Source organism: Lynx canadensis, chromosome C1 (assembly GCF_007474595.2).
Source record: "Lynx canadensis isolate LIC74 chromosome C1, mLynCan4.pri.v2, whole genome shotgun sequence".
NCBI classification, from domain to species: Eukaryota; Metazoa; Chordata; class Mammalia; order Carnivora; family Felidae; genus Lynx; species Lynx canadensis.
The window spans coordinates 78,090,602-78,110,764 of record NC_044310.1 but is presented as its reverse complement, the minus strand read 5'-3'; the positions used below and the strand labels follow the sequence as shown (position 1 = coordinate 78,110,764).

General features: G+C 35.3%; 1 protein-coding gene across 3 annotated transcripts in view; it reads left to right on the top strand.

Annotated features, from left to right (window-relative positions):
• The window catches only part of EVI5 (ecotropic viral integration site 5), a 237,856-nt gene extending 218,843 nt beyond the window's left edge, over positions 1-19,013 (top strand). For all 3 annotated transcript variants that reach the window (XM_030323539.1, XM_030323540.1, XM_032594340.1), the window contains one exon: positions 14,750-19,013. In XM_030323539.1, coding sequence (XP_030179399.1) covers positions 14,750-15,061 — 312 coding nt within the window. In that variant the 3' untranslated portion in view covers positions 15,062-19,013. The remainder of the gene's footprint in view (positions 1-14,749) is intronic.
• The last annotated feature ends 1,150 nt before the right edge of the window (positions 19,014-20,163 follow it).

Sequence of the window (20,163 nt, the reverse complement as noted above, 5' to 3'; positions counted from 1 at the left end):
ATTACTTACTAGTAGAATCACTGTGGTTTAACGATTTCAAGAACTGCCATAGTGTTTTCCAAAGCAGCTGTACCATTTTATATTTCCATCAGCTGTGTATGAGGGTTCCAGTTTCTCCACATCCTTGCCAATGTTTGATATTATTTCCCTTTTTTGTTTATAGCCATCCTAGTAAATATGAATGTCCTCTCATTTTGGTTTGGTTTTGTATTTTCCTGGTGGCTAATGATATTGGGCATCTTGTCATTTGCTTATTGCCCATCTGTAACTTCTTTACAGAAATATTTACCCAGACCCTGTGCCCATTTTATAATTGGGTTGTCTTTTTATAATTGAGTTGTAAGAATTCTTTATATATTTTAGATACAAGTCCCTTATCAGATAAATGATTTAAAATTTGGGTAAATGATTAGATAGACTGATAAAACCTATGATTTAGCTTTAGAGAAGAATGATTCCTCTTAACTGTTCAGTCCAGATAGAAAAGAAGTACTTCATTTTCGTGAGGATGTTTTGCTAAATATTTGCATTTTTTTAGTACTTCAGCTGAAGGTTAAATCAAATGAAATGTACGTGGTACTTTGATGTAGCTTTAAAAGTACAGAGTGAAACAAGTGTGAAGTGATTTATTTCCTGTAATTGGTCATAAATTTACATAGAAGTTCATATATTCCTAACTCATCACCATTGACATTAGAGTACCTTCTAAATATGTTAATGGTTTCAGTTTTATCAAGATATGTCAGCTGCCAGGAAGAGGGCAATGCAGTTTCATTTTGTTTGCCATAGTATACTGGATAAATCTAAGTATACAGTATACAGAGACTAAGCGTTCTTTGTAAATGACCTGTTTCTTCTCCCTCTCTCCTTCTCTGGTAACAAATGCAGAATATAATTTCTTCAGTGCCAAACTTTGCTTTCCACCTTTTCCACTTATTATTGTGGGTACATTTTTTTTCTTTGCTTCTGAAAGAATGAGTTTTAACTATTGCATTTATATATTTAACACAGACTCTATGTTTTTTTTTAACTTAAGTGTTTTAATCTGGTATTTAAAAGTAATTTACTCAGCATAAAGCCAAAACAATTTTCAGCATTGTCTGTTTTGTATTATTCAATACAACTCTGAATTTTAAACTTAATCTACTTTTAAGTACTGTGGGTCTGAATTTTTCCTCTTGCCTATGTAGTACAATGATCAAAAAGTCATGACCTCCAATTGATCACTTTTATTGGTTTCCTGTTCTGATTCACTGGAAATCTTTTGGTTGTGTGCTTATGGCTAGTTTTAATCTTTGTCATATGTACAATTCATTTTTGAAAGAAGCTGATAATTGAGAATTAATTTAGCACATCATTCCCTTTTACATTTTGAAAACTTAAACTATTAAAATATTATATAAGGATTTCAACAAAATTACTGATTAAACTTTGGAGTAAAAAAGTAAGCCTCTAGAACTTAGAAATAGAAATCTTTGTGATTATTGAACTTTATGTCCATCTTCTCATATAAAGAATAATTTATAGTTATTTAAAATTGTATATCTTATACATCACTTGCAGAAATGTTACATTAACTGTAACAGCAATAGCTCAATGTTTTACAAAGATTGATTATATAAACCCAAATGTACAAATAGGAGCTTTTATAATCTGATATGACTCAGTCTTGGAAACTTACTGCATCTGTTTTGCAGTTCACTTGGTATCACATGACTCACTTAAATGGTTTAAACCCTGTCTAGTAGTGATCAAGTTCATTTGGTTAGGGGTTTTTTTTGGTGTGTGGATGACTTTTTTCCACTTTGTTGTGGACTGATTGTCTTTCAGAACACTCAGTACAGCCTTTCTTATTCTTTTGAATCTCAAAAAGTGGTAGTTGTCTGTACAATTCAGCCTCCAGTCACACACGGGGGAAAGTTTTTTTGACCTGAAATAATATGCATGGAAGCACTTTTAACTGTAAAACCTCATATAAATATAAGGGTTTATTATTAATTCTCTTACTCCTACACATTAAAATTGAGAAAGGATAAACTATGGTGTCTCTTTAAAATCAACTGTAAAAGTCAACCCAAACTTTTAGAAGCTACCAGTGTAATTACTGAAAGCAAGCAAACACACAAAGAACATGTGTCCTCTGTCCACATGGACACTAACCCAGGTGATCAGATTTCTCAGCACAGATTTCTCTATTATTTATTAGGAAGTTGTATTTAAAGGCTACAGATCTCTAAAGCAATGACACTTCTCTGTTTTACAAAAGAAACTTCTATCTTAACCTGTGAAAGTTTAGCTAATGAAGTAGACTAATGAGAAATTCTTTTAATACTTGTGTTTCCTTAATGATTATTGAAGTCCTTTGGGCCTTCAGGGTATTCATTCCTGCAGGTTCTTCTCTTCGCTTTCAAATTTTACTGATAGTCTTTATGTGAAATAGCTATAGTAGTTCTTAATATTCTTTTTTAGTGTTTGAATTTTTACGATCATGCAGTTAGAAACTCTGCTGTTTCCTGTCAAAACCTACATTCATCAGACTATGAACATGACAGTTTCCTGTTTTCTTATTAGCTATACAGCATCTTATGCTGTATTCTTCATAGTTGTATAATATCTTACCACTTTCTTTTCTAATTGCTATATACTTTCTTTGGGTCAGCATTGTTGAATACATGCAGAGAAATCTTAAAATTCTATCTCTTTGAAGCTAGTGAGAGGTTAAGATTTTGTTAGCTTTTTAAGTTGTAATGAGTATGTCATAATGTCTTAAGTATTATTTAAATGAATTCTACATGTTTTTTATTTTTTTACCTCTGTCTCTTCATGCATAACATGATGAAGCAGTCCATATCAGGTAAGAAACAGTACATTATTGGGGTCTTTGTATATTGACCACACCCCTCGGTCTGCTTATTAATAACTTATTCACAAAGGATGGGATGAATAATTAGTATGTAAGAACTTTCTCAAGAATCCAGCCATCTTTTTAGTGTAGTTCGTTTATATTTCTTATGTGCCCACTCTTGTCAAGTCAGAATGCTGAGTTCTCGAATACAAAAATGATTAGGAAACCGTCTCCATCATCAAAGGCTAACAGAAGAGGTAGAATATATGTACAGCAACCTTTTGTTTCGTATTTTTCCGGACACTGCTAATTTTAAATACTTAATTGTAACTTGGAAAAAACTTAATCTGTAAATAATACACTCAAATATATATACCTGTTGCATCAAATATGTTATAAAAATGGTAATATTTTAAACTATTAATATCAAAATAATACTGGGAAAGCAAAAAAGAAATACTTTTAAATGTAAAGGAAGCAGTTTTTATTTTTTTGTTTTTTGTCATTGGGTTATTTGGAGGTTTTGTTATGGTGAGTATAACTGCTTATCAAAATTGGTCAGCTACATGGCACCTGGGTGGTTCAGTAGGCTGAGTGTCAGGCTCTTGATTCCATCTCAGGTCATGATCCCAGGGTCATGGGATCAAGCCCCACTTGGGCTCTTCGCTGAGCATGGAGCCTGCTTAAGATTCTGTTTCCCTCTCCCCTCGCTCTTCCTTGGCTCACACATGCACAGGGATGTGCTTGTTCTTTATCTCTCTCTCTCTCCTCTCTAAAATTAAAAAAAAAAAAAAAAAGTCAGCTACAAATGAATTTGGAAGCAGTTTTTGAAAGGTTTTATTGATGAACTTTTTTTAACGTGTTTTAATCATGGAAATGTTCAAACATTGACAAATGCAGGGAGAGTAAGTTTAATGAACTTTGTGTTACCTATCACTGAACTTTAAAATTTTTTTGTTTTTGAACTTTTTTTTTAACTATTTAAAGAGAATCATACAGAATATACTCTTTAATATTAGGCTACTTGTGTTTGTATTTATTTTAATGTGGCTATAGTTCATTTTTATTTTGTATAGCATCCCATTATAAAAATAAATAACCCATTTTTTTATTATTAATGCACATTTGTGCTGTTTCCAGTCCATGGAACTACCAAATAATGCTGCTGTAAACATTCTTTTACATGATAAACATTTTAGGTATTTCTGTTGGGTCTTTACTTAAGAGTGGACATCATAGAGGATGTGTAAGTCCATTTCTTAGGAGATAATACCAGAGTTTTTTAAGTTGTAAAAGCTTACGTACACAGCAGTTGCTCTTCATTTTCACCAGCACTTGGTATTGTCAGTGGTTTATTTTAGTCATTATGTATACATATCAATGTTGTGATTTCAGTTTGCATTTCCTGATGAATAGTGATGTTGTGCGCCTTTTCATGTATTTGTTGGCCATTTGGCTATCTTTTGTGTGAATTAGCTAGTCAGAACTTTTGCCTGTTTTTTCAGATTGTCTTTTTATGATTATTATTAACATATGAGAATTAGTTATGTATCCTACATAAAGCTTTTTAGTGATAATATGGCTAGTATTAATCCCATTCTGTTCTTGACATCTTACTCTCTTGAAGGTGTCCTTGATGAAGAGAAGTTCTTCATTTAATAAGGCTCGATTTATTTTTTCTGTCTTTATGCTTAGTGCAGCCTGTGGCCTATCTAGGAACTCTTTTCTTTCATGAATGGTCATGAAACCATTCACCTGTATTATCTACCACAAATATTGTTTTGTTTGCTTTGCTTTAATTTGGGTATAGTTGATACACAATGTTACACTAGTTTCAGGTGACAGCATGGTGATTCGTCTTCTGTATGCATTATGCTGTGCTCACCACATGATGACCTTATGCTTAGAATACAACTAAACTATTAAAAAAAATAAAATATAGAATACAACTAAACAAATAATTGAAACTAAGAAATTTAGTATTTACCATGGACAATGCTTTGTTCCCCAAAGATTTTGAGGCAGTTTGCATGAATATACATAATACAGAAATAACTGGATATTAGGTTAATCAAACCAAATTAAATTGCTGATACTTGACTTTCATTTACAAAAATGGCAGTATCGGATGCTTCACTCTGATAGTTAAAAAAAAATTAGTTCTAAAGCAAAATCTAGTAAAATCAACATTCCTATTAGCACACAGAAATGCATATGGTATCAATGTGAGCCACATATTTGGTAGCTAGTACAAAGCAGGGAACATAACGTACTGAAGATTCATGGTTTTAGTAAGACAAAACCAGACCAATTCTTCTCTTCCTCTTTCTTAACTTTGAAATACATTTCTTTTACTGGTCTGCCATTGGGGTAGAAAAATGAACTGAATAGGAAGGTGTTAGGCTAATGGCCTAACATCTAAGTAAGAGCAATTGTATAATGGACTAAAGCAGTGGAGTTCAAATACATAATTAGTGATTGGTGAGATCCCAAAATAGAATTCAGAAATACTAGTGACAATTATATGCCTTTCCAGCAGTCTTCCATAGATATTATGTCTTAGGCTTTTATTTAATAGATATTTTTCTTTAAATATAAGATATATACAGAAAAATATACAAATCATGAGTGTCTAGCTTGATAAATTATCACAAAAATGAATGTGCCCATTTAACTACCACCTAGATCAAGAACTAGAACATGCCAGCATTTCAGAAGTCTTCTTGTCATTCTTCCCACTTACTGACTAGTTTTAACCTTATACTAATGAAATCACACAGAATGCATTTGTTTGTGTTTGGCTTCTTTTGCTAAACAGTGTGAGCTTTATCCATGTTGTTCCCTGCAGCAGTAATCTGTTCATTTTTGTTGCTGTATAGTGTCTCATTGTATGAATATACCATAATTTATTTAATCATACTATTGTTTATAAACATTTGGGTTATTTCCATTGGGTATTATTATGAATAAAATTGCCATGAACCCTATTACAAGTCTGTATTATACTTGTTTCTGTTGTTCATTACGCTTAGGAATGGGATTGCTGGGTGACTGTTACAATTTATTGTTAAAACCAGGACACTTTTGAGAATGAAGATAGGATACCAGTAATAATTACATTGTGGCAGCAGGTATAATCTAGGACTGTGCCAAGCAAACTGTAATTTAGCTATTCTAGGTATAGGATATGTACCTATGTTCAACTTTAGTAAATACTGTCAAACCATTTTCAGAAGTGCTTTTACTAACTTGTACCACCACTACTAAGAATCTATAATGAAGTTATTCAATATGATCAGTTAAGGGGCCATTAATTTGCTTTGACAACCAACCTGGCAGAAAGTAAGGCAAAGTTCTCTTGCAGAAATTAAAGAGCTTATGTTACAACACTTTAAAAAATAGTTTGGAAATATCTACTAAAGCTTAATGCACATATTCTCTGTGACCCAGCAGTTATACTCCTGGGTATATACTCAAGAGAAATGAGTGCTTATATTCATCAAAAAAACATAAGAATATTCATAGCAGCATTATATGTAATAGGCTGGAAACAGCACAAGTGGCCATTAACATAAGATGAATAAATAAATTGTGACATATTTACATAATGGAATATTATGAAAAAGAATGAACTTTGCTATCCATGCCATCATGGGTGAATCTCACAGACATAATGTTGAGTAACAGGAACCAGACACGAATGATTATATACCATATGATTCTTTATATTAGGTCCGAGAACAGGCAAAACTATTCTTTGGTGATAGATGTCAGAATAGTGGTTACCTTTGAAGGTAATCCCCAGGTGAGGAGAGGACACAAGGGGGCCTCCTGGGGTACTGGAAATGTTTTATATCTTGATCTGGGTGGTAGTTATATGGGCATAGACATAAGTAAAAATTTATCAACCTGTACACTTAAAATCCATGTGCTTTACTGTGTTGTATCCTTTAAAAAAAAAAAAAAAAGTCTAGGGGAGCCTGGCTGACTCAGTTGGTAAGGCATGCAAATCTTGATCTCAGGGTTGTGAGTTCAAGTCCCACACTGGGTATAGAGATTACCTAAATATAAAATCTTTAAAAACAAACAAAGCAAACACACACACACACACACACACACACACACACACACACACACAACATGAGCCTAAACATTTTCTTGGAACAGACATAGTCTCAGAGTTTTCTCAAGCAGTTTAGATATTATAGTATAGTGGCCACAAAAAAAATCACAGAACATCTAGTTTTTTTAATTGATAGACTTCATTATGGAAGACAGTCTTAGGTTTACAGAAAAATTGACCAGAAAATGCAGGAATATTCTCCTTCAATGGGTTCCCTTGGTTTCCTCTGATATTAACATCTTGTGCTAGTGTCATATATAAGTTATAACTGATAAGCCAATATTGATACATTCCTGAAGTCCATATTTACATTAGGGTTCACTGTTTGGACTGTACATTCTGTGGGTTTTTACAAATGTTTAATGATACGTGTCTGCCATTACATTGTCATACAAAATAGTTGCACTGCCTAACAACCCTTGTTCTCTACCTATTCATTCCTTCCCTCCCTTTGAACTTCTGGCAGCCACTGATCTATGTACTGTCTCGATAATTTTGCCTTTTTCAAAATGTCATATAGGTGGAATCATACACTAATGTAGCCTTTTTTTTTTAATTTTTTTTTAACGTTTATTTATTTTTGAGACAGAGAGAGACAGAGCATGAACAGGGGAGGGGCAGAGAGAGAGGGAGACACAGAATCGGAAGCAGGCTCCAGGCTCTGAGCCATCAGCCCAGAGCCCGACGCGGGGCTCGAACTCACGGACCGCGAGATCGTGACCTGAGCTGAAGTTGGACGCTTAACCGACTGAGCCACCCAGGCGCCCCTAATGTAGCCTTTTCAGATTGACCTCTTTGACTTAACAATATGCCTTTAAGATTCCTGTATGTCACATCCCCCATCTTCACACATCCCTAAGAGCCTAATATTAAACTGCTTTAACAGTTCCTCAGACCTACTATGCTGTCTGTTGCCTCCATACTTTGAGCACATACTTCACCTCTCTAATGGGGCTTTTCTGATGTGTGATACCATGTGATACTTTCTAACCAGAAAAAATAATTGATACAGACTCAGGTATTCAGAGAGAAATCAGGACCCTACTTAAAGACCTGGAAAGGATTCCACTCTTAAAGGTATATTTCATTGCATGTGTGTTAAAGCTCCTGAGTTTCCCTGGATACAGACTTTGAGACCTGTCTAAAACTGGAGCACAATTACAGTAAAACTTTTCTGCTGTTCTGATGATAGAGCCTAGATCCAAAAGAAGCAGTAGACTAACAGTGGTAGTACCAAGGTCTGATAAGATAATCATGGGGATGTTTTTGAAAACATTGGCAGTAGTACCTAATCATTTTTAATACATGAAATTCCAAACAGAATTTTTTTAAATTTAGGTGTGCCTGGGTGGCTCAGTCAGTTAAGCATCTGACTCTGGACTTAGGCTCAAGTCATGATCTCACAGTTTGGGAGTTTGAGCCCTACATCAGGCTCTGTGCTAACAGTGCAGAGCCTGCTTGGGATTCAGTCTCCCTCTTTCTCTGCTCCTCCCTCACTTGCTCTCTATCTCTGTCTCGAAATAAATAAAAATAAACTTAAAAAAATAGATTCTGTTAAAAAAGAAAGACATTCTTTAAATTTAAGCTTTATTTTAAAATGTTAATTTTGTGTTGCAGAAATCAGCCTAAAATTACTAATCTAGATAAAAAAATCAAAGTGTATTAGAGGTATCTTATCATTGTAGCATTGTCCTCACTGATTGCAAATTATATCTTATTGTACAAAATGCTTCCTCACGCCCTCCTACAGATACAGTCACCTATATGTGTTTCTCTCATATGACTGTTGAGTTATATTAAGAAATATTTTTTTCTATCAAGGCCTGTAAAGCTAGAACTATACTCCTAAGGTTGGACATATTATCTTTAAAAGGTATTGTCTGTCACCTGGATATGAAGCTGATCCTCAGAATAAAATTTTAACTTAAAGGTTGACATTTGATAGGAGGAAAAGAAGAGAAGGTTCTGACTCTGTTTATAAACACACATGGTCTCTCACTTTAATATAGACAGAGGATGTTGGGATGTCTAAAACTGGATGGTGTTCCTTAGTGATGAATCCCCTGAAACACCCATGGGAACCAGATTTGAAACTAGATGGTGAAGTGTCATATCTTAAAATATTTACTACCCTCATAGTTCTTTGTATTTTTATTTGTTTTTTTTTCCCCCTACTTGTTTGTGTGTCCAGATCAGGCCATCATATTTTTAAAATTCAACAGTGGTCATTGTGATGATGGCAGTGATAAATTAATAAGAACATCTTAAGTTCAAATTTATTTATCCATACCAGATTTTCTTAACATGATTCTAATATAGTACATCCCTAAGTATGATCCATTTAGACCAGTGTCTCCAAAATGTGATCTATGGATCATCCTATTCAGAATTATCTGAGGTACTTGTTTAAAATACAGACTCCAGAGCCCCACCTGCTGAATCCAGGTGTCTGAGAAGAGGGCCCAAGTATCTACACATTTTTAATATTCCCAAGTGGTTCTTATACATAACACAATTTATAAATTGTGGTCTAAAGAATTAGGAAGTCAAAGGATGCTCTTAACATCACCAACTTTCTGACAGAAGTAAGGACTCCAGAGTGACTCACCGAGTTGAATAGTCTGTCACATCATCTTTGTGGTAGGTTTTGGTTCTTTTAGCTGATATTTGGCAAATGGCAAATCTACTTAATGCCTAAAATCCCAAGTTATTTTTAAATGTTACAGAAATTAGAAGGCATTCATTAGAAGGAAACATTTTATTACACAGTAAACTTGTTATTTTAGTACTCATGTGTACTCACATGTACTCATGTGTAAGAATAAAGTAATCTGAAGGACAGAATTAGATTATGTATTATATTTTTCTAAAACATCTTCTAGTTCAGTAGGCCAAAGTTATTTAAAAATCCTTTTTCTAGAGAGAGAGAAACCAAGAGACTCTTAACTATACAGACCAAACTGATAGTTAGCAGAGGAGAGGTGGGTTAGGGGATGGGTAAAAGAGGTGATGGGGATGGAGGAGTGGAGATTAAGGGCTTATTGTGATGAGCCCTGAGTGATGTATGGAATTGCTGAATCGCTATAGTTAACACCTTAAACTAACATAACAGTGTATGTTAACTATACTGGAATAAAAAGAAAACAAAAGAGAATCTCAACCATCCCAGCAGTAGTCAAAGAAACACAATGACAATAATAGTGCCTCTTATAATGGAGGAAATGTGTAATGGTCATGCTGGCCAAGGCTATATATAGTAGGCATGCTCAAATATTCCTGGTAGCAGAATAAAAACTATTGAAAATAAATGTGATATTTATTAAGAAAAAATATATAAAAATAAAAATCCTTTTTCGTTTGCTTCCAAATAGCTAGGTGATGACAAGACAACACAGGAGTCCACTAACTTATTCCCAGTATTTAAGACATTTTTTAAGATAATTACAATTTTGTAAAAATACATATTGGAAATTTTTTCTTAGAATTATAAAGAACCTGCTCTACTGTCTTTACAGTTGAGAATTAATATCATTGTGATTCTTAATCTTTTATATTAAAAAATGTTTTTGTTTTGGCTGGATGCTTTATCTTTTCTTTGTTCCCAGTGTCCTGAAATCTCATTGTGAGGTACCATGGTATAAGTGTACTTTTATCCACTGTGATGGATACTTGACAGGCTTTTTAATCTCAAAGCTCATGTCTTTCAGGTCAGAGAAATACATGTCTGAAACCTCTCTTTTTTAGCCTATCCTGAGATTGTTTTTTGTTTTTTTTTGTTGTTGTTGTTGTTTACATGGAAGCTGTTTCTTCAGAGGAAATAAATGATTTTTAAAGAGTTTTCTTTTCCCCAGATAGTCTATTTCCTCCTAGTTGCCTCTCCCCCTACCCCCAGCATCTCTTAGATGCTTCCCCTCCACCCACCCCCCAAATGCCTGCTAACATTTGACTCCCTGCTCAATTCTAGGCCTGGAGAACTTAAGCTGGCAGGGAAGTCCTGAATGCCTGGGTAGGGTTCATTGACTGTGATCTAGCTGAGAGCCTTCTCTGGGGGAAATCCTAAGATCACCAGAGAAGAGTCCCTTTGCTTAAAATTCCAAAGATTCCTGGTGCTTCTATTTCCTTGGTGAATCTCAAAAGTACTTCCGTTCACATTCAGTGACTTTGAAACCTATTCTAATTCACCTTGAAAAATAATACTTTTTAAATCTTTTTCACAATATGAGTGTGTTTACTGGCATTTCATAAAGTTACGTTTTGTTGTTTTATAATGATGTTCCAACAGTCTTTAACCAAAAATTAGAAAAGACAAGGGCCACAGAGGGTATGCTAAAGTACGTATGTGTACTTTTCAAGACAGAGAGTGAGTCCATAGCTTTTGTCAGATTCCTCATCCCATGTCTGACCCAAAAGAGCAAGCAAAGCCAACCAAGCAAAACTCTGCCTATCAGGTAGTGGTCCTCACTCTGGGATGTGCATCAGAATTATTCTGGTCTTTTGAACATATACGCTGCCAAACCTTACCCTATAGCAGGAGAAAGTTTCAGGAGAAGGCATTTAAGTGAACTGCTCTGTGCTCACTTTGTCAGCACATAAACTAAACAGACAGCTTCTTGTTTCAACCACCACATAGTGGAGTTGGCTCAGAACAGCTTGGTTGTACTACTGAAAGATGGTGTCCATTTCTATATACCACACCCACATAGGCAGTTGTTCATGGTTTAGAAGTCTTTTTTTTTTTTCATTTTTTTTTTTTTTATTAAAAATTTTTTTTTCAACGTTTATTTATTTTGGGACAGAGAGAGACAGAGCATGAACGGGGGAGGGGCAGAGAGAGAGGGAGACACAGAATCGGAAACAGGCTCCAGGCTCTGAGCCATCAGCCCAGAGCCTGACGCGGGGCTCGAACTCACAGACTGCGAGATCGTGACCTGGCTGAAGTCGGAACGCTTAACCGACTGCGCCACCCAGGCACCCCATAGAAGTCTTTTATTGTGAATAATTAAGAGTTCCATTTCAGGTAAATCATCTCCTTTCTCACTCAGGCCCATTTGGTTTGAGCAGAAGATCTACCACAGTGATTCTCAAACTGAGGTATCAAGATCTTCTGAGATGTTTGTAAAAAATGTTTCATTCTCAGATTTTGATTCCTTAGATCTGGGGAGAGATTCTGCAATTTTTAATAATCACCCTTGGTTATCCTGATGCAGATGATCAGTGGACTGTATATTGAGCTTTGCTAATCTAATTTTATACCAATAATAATAATGTCCATGGAAGTTTTTTGGGGGAGTGGGGTTGAAAAGATTAATAGTCTGGTTTTTGTTGTTTAAATATAATTAGCTCTGAAAGTCTTGTGATAAGGATCAGCAGTACAGCTCTTAGATCCAGACACCCAAGATTTTACACTTTAGAAGGCCCAGCTCTGGCCTTCCTCCAGCCAAACCTCTCTTCATGGGATGAGGATTCCCCCAGGACATCCTGACCTGAAGTTCAGGCCCTTAGAGAGTGCATTATGGGTTCTCAGTACCCTGGAATTCCTTGCCTGAATGTCCACTTTCAGGGCCTATACAGGCCTTGTCCCTCTCAGGACCGGTGTGCACACTCCTAGGTCCAGGATATAACTAAGGGATAGCTTCAGTTTTACCAGACAGTCCCTTACCTTCACCTTTTTCTTCTCTCCCAAAATTCCTTTATGCTGTTGCTATTCTTTATTAGCAGTTCTCAAGTAAAGAAGCTTTAATTGCATCCCCTTGACATTGAGGAAATAACCCTTCAACCTGGAGTTAGTTTTATATAATGTTTGAGGTCACTTATTACATCTGATATGAGGCTGTAGTTTTTTAAATGCAATAAATTTGTTAGAGCTACGGCTTTCCAAACAATTGGGAAGTTGTGGTTCCTCTGCCACACTCCTTTTGTAACAGCCAGGGAAAAAGGAAGACACATGTTCCATATTATTTCTTCAAAAGGGTCTGGGAAAAAAGAAAGGAAGAGATTAACTGACTTAATTTAACACTTGGAGCTATAAATCATGTGTTGCAATATGGTGATAGGATATTGCATCAGAACGTGGCAGTTGTAGTAATGCAGTGGGTATCACAATTAAGGGGAGGTCTTTGTGGTGCTCTGTGCCCTTTCCCTAAAAACTTAAAACTTTTAGTTTCCCTAAAAACTTTCTGCTCTGCCAGGGGAAAAGGTATTACTTAAATTACACTGTACCTCACTGTAATTTCGTTCTCTTGACTTAGGGCATAGGACTTCCTTTGTGGGTGAAGGTTTGCCTGAGGCAGACATTGCTGTACTGAGTCTCAGCATCCCTCTTGTTTCCCATTGTTCCCACACCAGCAGGGAAGTGCTGAGGTTTCTTCACTTCTTCCTGGAAGTCTGTCGGGGAAGCTGGAAGGTGTTATGGCAAGGCTGTAATCTCTTTACTCTCAGAACCGTTAGTTTTGAAAGTATATGTAACATTTCCTGAATATTTCACATAGGCTTTATCTTAAGATTTGAAAGATAGCGAGTGACCAGGAAATTGTCCCTGAGAAACAAAGTTGAAGGTTGATAGTAATGGTAAGGGTAGAAGGCATGGGATGTATTTCAGCAAAAATTCTTGCAAGTCAAGGTAATTTTGATAGTTTTTTTCTCTTAATGTTTTTGTTTTTAACTCTTCTGCTCTATTGTAGGAGAAAATGCATGGTGTGTGGGAGAAATAAAACAACTGACAATATCAGCATTAAATTTCATATTTAAAACCTCAGCTTTTGAGAACAGGGCTGATGTCTCAATTATATGGTAGTAGAAATGGTAGGATCCATGGTTGTGGATTTGGGAATTTGTGAGAACTTAGGCAAAGAAGTGGGAGATAATACAAAGAAATCGCTTCTAATCCTGATAAAGCTGGTTTTGGAAAATGTGGTTTAGAAGTATGACAACAATGGGTTTTTCATTGCTGAGCTCTAGAATTAGACTTTCCCACCCAGTAACAGGTAGCATATAACATCCACAGCCCTTCCCATGTGAAGGTCTGGCTGTGTGAAACTCCTGGGATAGCCAAAAGTTGGATCTGAAGGTGGAAAGAGAAGAGAAATAGGTGAGCAATACATGTCATTCTTCTCCCCTCTTGCCTCATGAGAGAAGTTGCTCCTTCTCCTAAGGATGAGTAGGGGAGAGAAGGCAAATGATATTACTTACTGGCATTCCTCCCATGCAGAGAGAAATCTAACTAGTGGGACGAAGCATTCCTGCCCTGGAGTGAGTCTTTGGTTGTCGTTGGGATATTATAATAGGATGAAGACTCATAGCAAATTTTCATCTTTTGTACAGAATTATGGAGTCACGCTCTCAAAGTCAGTGTGTATGATAGTTCAGAGTATGGTCTTTAAGTCCATATCTTCTAGAGATGCATGCTAAAATATTTACAGGTAAACTGACAGAATGTCTGGGATTTACCTCAAAATAATCCAGGGACAGTAACAAGATTGTCCATGTTGTGTTAGTTGTTGAAATATGTCCTCAGCAAGTTATTCTACCTGAGTTTACATTTCCTAATCTCTAAATGGGGATGATGAAATCTACCACATAGGACTGTTGTGATCATTCAATTAAAATAAGTTATATCCCCATTACATAACATATAGGAGGCACTCAAAAATTAGTAGTTAACTATTTTATATATAAATGGAAAAGAAATCAAGGCATCTTCTCTTTTAAACATGAAACATTTGCTTTCTTGGTGTTTGTGTTTCCTCCAGTTGAGAATATTAACTTGGATTTTGTTTTGACAGCTCAGGTGCCTAAAAGGACAGAGGGTCTTCTCAGGCCAGCCTCCTTTTGATGGAATCCACATTGTCAACCATTTAATAGGAGATGATGAATCATTCCATTCCTCTGATGAAGATTTTATAGATAATTCTTTACAGGAGAGTGGTGTTGGTTTTCCTTTGCACGGAAAATCTGGCCCAACGTCTTTGGACCCTGCTGTGGCAGATGGTAGTGAAAGCGAAACAGAAGACAGTGTGCTGGAGACCAGAGACAGCAACCAAGTGGCTCGAAAGGAGCAGTCCCCAAGAAAAGAGTCGTACTCAACCACTGTCTGACCATCACTGTGAACTAGACTGTGGGGTTTTTTAAGGGACCGGTTATCATATGATTAAGTGTTTTTGGAACATATCTGTTTCATATGTACATACGTATATACATACATATATATATATATATATATATATATATATATATATATATATTTTACAGTCTGCCTTTTTATCTTTGCCAAATCTTCACCACTGACTTACCATTGCCATAAAGTAGACTGGAATATGGTTAATGGGAAAAATAAGATTCTAACAGTATTACTGAATATTAATGTTTCTTATTTAGAAAATTCAATTATGTCTATATGTGGGAAGCATTTTCAAGTTCAGAACAATGGAAAATTGGATTTTCTTCAGACAAAACTGCTTTTGTGCAATATTTCACGCTCATTCAACAAATTATTATGTTTATCAATTTGTTTTCATAGCAGCTGTCTGTAAACATTTGACCAGGATATACATATAATCTTGTGTTTTTGTGTTGGGGGAATTTTTTTTTCCAGTTAAAGTTACTGTTTTAGTAGTGGGCCACTGAAAGCTCCCAACCACAAAGGCTTTTTTTCCATATAATTTTACAAACACAAAATTATGGTCATCTGTCTTGAGAGTTTTAAGTTTTGTTTTAATTTCTAACTTTTATGTGCATATGATGCTTCCATGCGTTGCCTACTGGTCAGAGTAGTAGGTTAACTACAAATAAATTGTGTTGTCCATATTTATAAATCTGTATCACCCAGCACTGAACATCATTTTATATGGAGAATGTATGTGTTGCAAAATGACTGCCTTCAGCATTCTAACAGGACTTCTGTAAATAATAGGTTAAAAGAAAATTGAAAATGAAACCAAACACTAATATTTTAATAGCTTTAGTATTTTGCTTAGTATTCAACACTAGCAGATTCATAAGTTAACTAATGCTTGCTTCAAAAACACTATTGGTGACATATTTTACTTCATGTGTATATAACTAATAAATTTTTCATGATTAAAGAGGTTATAGCACATATTACTTAGTGCTGATATCTACTTAATATAATTTAAGCAATGGACTGATGTCCAAGATACACAAAAATTATATCTGCAAATAATCTACAAGCGTTATCTTCAGATTCTCTTGTTACTAATCCATAGATGAAGCCATAAGAATTCTTTCCTACCAGTTCTTCATTTTTATCGTCTAGACTTTTTTCCTAGAAATCTGAATGCCTGTCATTGATAGATTGGTGGAATACCATATTACACTTAGATTGTGTAAAGATAACAAGAATGTGTTGATTGGATGCTTTCCACTCTCATTTTCTTCAGCAGCCTATGAAAAAAATGGCCTTCAAGGATAAGAAGAGTAGAATTCTGTATATATGGAGATGCAACTTTGCACAATATGTTGCATGCAGGAAAAAATTTTATATGACAGAATGGAATAGAAAAGACAAAATAGTTTTGTACCTAAAACTAGGAGTTAAGCCTTATGGTATATCATGGAGTAGGCTTTTCCAGCAAGCCTTTTGTAGGCTTGAGAAACAAGCTTGAAAATATGCCTGTTTTGTCCATATCACCAGGTTAAATTCTAGTGATTAATTTACCTGTGGTCACAAATCAGTAAGTAGCAGAGCCAAAATGTTAATCAATATGTCTGACACCAAGCTGAAAAGCCTCAGCTAATGGATTTCTCAATTCTCTACTTTTCTGACAATGTGATTGAAATGTTTCCTGAATATATAGATCTATATCTATGTATAGATATTAGTATCAACACTCATAAACTCTACACAGCTTATGAGTGTAGATACTGTTACTAGAATCATCTGACCCGTGCTTTTGGGATTCTCTTTTGGGGTTCAGTACTGTTAGCCTAGAGGCTCTTGATGCCCAGGTAAAATGAGATGAGTCATGGCTACATGATTGCTTTGACCCCCACATTAAGAAATCTAAATGATCTAGACCAAGGGTCAGCAGCTACAGCCCATGAGCCTATTTGAGCCAGCTTCCTGTTTTTACATGACCCACAAAAATAAGAGTGGTTTTTAATTTTTAAATACTTGGGGAGAAAAATCAAAAACACAATAACGTTGTGTCACATGAAAATCATATGAAATTGTGTCGATACACAAAATTTTTTGGACCTTACCTCCATGCTTATCCATTTACATATAGTCTATGGCTGCTTTTGTGCTACCATGGCAGGCTTGGGTAGTTTCAACAGAGACTGTATGGCACAAACAGCCTAAAATAACTACTATCTGGCGCTTTAGAGAAAAAGTCTGTGGACCCTTGGTTTAGATACTGTAAAATGTAGGTTAATTCTTAAGTTTGTCTTAGTAGAAGGTTGAACTATTTGCTTTTGCTGTTGAACTAATGGTGTGGAAGCCTAAAATGTCCTAGTGATTCTTAAACTCATAACTATTCAAAATGGAAAATGTTCCAGCTGTTTTATATCATGAAGTCTTTGATGCCACCGAAAATTTTGGAAGGATGTCTGTACCTTTGGAATTGGAGAAGACAGGGAAGAATTCCAGAATCCCAGCACTGTTCTTTCAAGCATGCGTATTGACCTTTAGGGTATGCCTCAATGAGTCAATGTTTTAATTTGACTTTAAGGACCTCTTCTAGAATTGTGGTAAATTTGAAAGATATTCTCAGAGCATTTTCTAAGTACTGTTTTCTGGTTAGGAATTAGGTTTTAAAAGAATCATGGTAAATAAAACCTTAATCCATTGATATTCTTATAATTTGGACAGTGAAAAAAAGCGAAAACAACAATCGTCTCATGCAAGAGCTTTGATTCAAATACTCCTTAGAAAGGTTTAAAATCTTCCTGGTTTTTGGATGCAATAGGTACTATGCCCTAATTTGACATTCAAATTAAGACTTCTGAGGTATTGGAAAATGTCTCTTGATAGATTTTATTTAGTCTCTGGTACTTTGTGTCATTTAAATGTTACTCAGTTAAACAGCTAGAGTTGAAGAATATTCAGGGAGGAAAAAGTTGAATAAAATAACAAATCACACAAAAAAGTACTCTCTCAGGATAGCTACCTTCATGTCATTGTTATCTAGGTTGAAACGCTAAAGGTAGAGGCTACAGGTGATCTGAATAAAGTGGAAATTGAATTGAGGTGATGAACAGAACTTTAGATCAAGCAAATATTTCAACAGCCTTTTTAAAATCATTGGTAAATTTTCTTCTTCCCGAAAAAGCAGTCAAAGATAAAACATTGCACAATTCTTCCCTAATGGTATTACATACTCAGTGTTTGATGATTAATTGAGACATCAAGTCTCATTAACTGGCGAGCTAGTTTGGAAGAAAAAAAACCAACTTTGTCTTAGCTCAGAGCTTGCAGCTTGTTACTCTCCAGATAGTGCCTTTGAAAACAAAGTCTAGGCCTTTTAAAGTATTTTATTTCTAACATCATAAATGAATTGGTTCCATATTCCTCCTTTATCTTTTATATAATACATTAAAATTTTCAGATTTAAAGTAAAATAAGTATATGAATTGTATTTTGGTAAAGCCCTTTTCGTGGCCAGCTTGATTATTGCGTAGTACCAGACGTCAACAGCTAATGGTTTAGGAAATTGTTTGATTTACTTTATTAAAGTGTACTTTAGCCTGAAAGTTATTGCTGCTCTATCATTAACAAAACAGTTTTTTAAACTAATTAATTTTAATTGAATTCATTTTCCTGAAATTAAAATTCCTGGTTAAAAGTGGAGTGGATGCTATTTATATCCAACTTTTTACATCACATTTCATTGATGTACCGTACCTATCCTTTCTTTTCACTCCAAAGAAAAAGATGATAGAATAATGCATTCGATATACTATAGAGATGCACAAGTGTAATGTTTTTCATTTTACTGTTGGAATTTCTTATTATAACATTGTATGATAACCTGAAATGTTTACTTGTGCCTTTGCTTTAAACAATTATTAAAGTTTTCATTTATAAGATTCTGTTTCCTTAAACGATTCAACCTAAAAGGGGAGAGGCATGAAAACACTGTTAAAAAAATGCGTGGCTTAATATCACATATTCACTAATGAGGTTTGTGTTCCGTGGGTAGAGGGACCATATCTGCCTGGCCCACCCCATGTATAATTAGTGCCAAACAAGAGCCGGTACATGACATTTTTCAATTTAGTGCAAGGTAACATACCTAGATTTGTTACTTTCTTCAAGAAACATGGTGTTTGAAATATTAATAGTGATATTTTCATCTCACATTGCATTTTAGGTGATTGATTAGCAACTAGTTAATAAATATATTCAGATATCTAATTTGAATGTGCTATTGTGAAAAGAAAGTTATGCTTTCTGCATCTTATCACAATGTTAATATCATTTAGTTCAGAAGCAGTAGTTCACTATATATTCTGCTTTATTCCTAAAGGGTTTAAGACACTTTATAAGGTATATGAATATATGACAAGATAGTCATATCCAGAGTCTGTCCCACCTTGACACTATTGACTTTTGAGGCCAAATTGTGGCAGGAAGCGTCCTGTACATCATAGGGATGTCTAGTAGCATCCTTGGCTTATACCCACTAGATTTCCAGTAACCACCCCTCCTTCAGTTGTGACAACCCAAAGGTCTCCAGTTGTTGCCGATGTGCCCTGTAAGGAGGAGTGAGAATGGCAATCACCGCTGGTTGATGATCTGTGGTATAAATTTAGAAGTGGGTCAAAAAACAACCAGTAGAACCCAAACTAAAAATATATACATTTATTGAAGATAGATTGCAAATTTTGACTCTTTGTAGTATCAGTATGAAAAGTAACACCTGAGCCATAAGGTGTCAGTTCACACTTATTAGGATGGCAATTGAAAGTGTTGGCAAGGATATGGAAAAATTGGAACTCATACATTGTTGGGAATGTAAAGTGGTGCAGCCATTGTGAAAAGTTCTGGCAGTTCCTCAGAAAAGTTGAACAGAGTTACCATATGATTCAGCAATTCCACTTCTAGGTATATACTAAAGAGATTCATGGGGCACCTGGGTGGCTCAGTCGGTTGAGTGTCTGACTTAGGCTCAGGTCATGATCTCACAGTTTGTGGGTTTGAGCCCCACATCAGGCTCTGTGCTGACCGCTTGCTCAG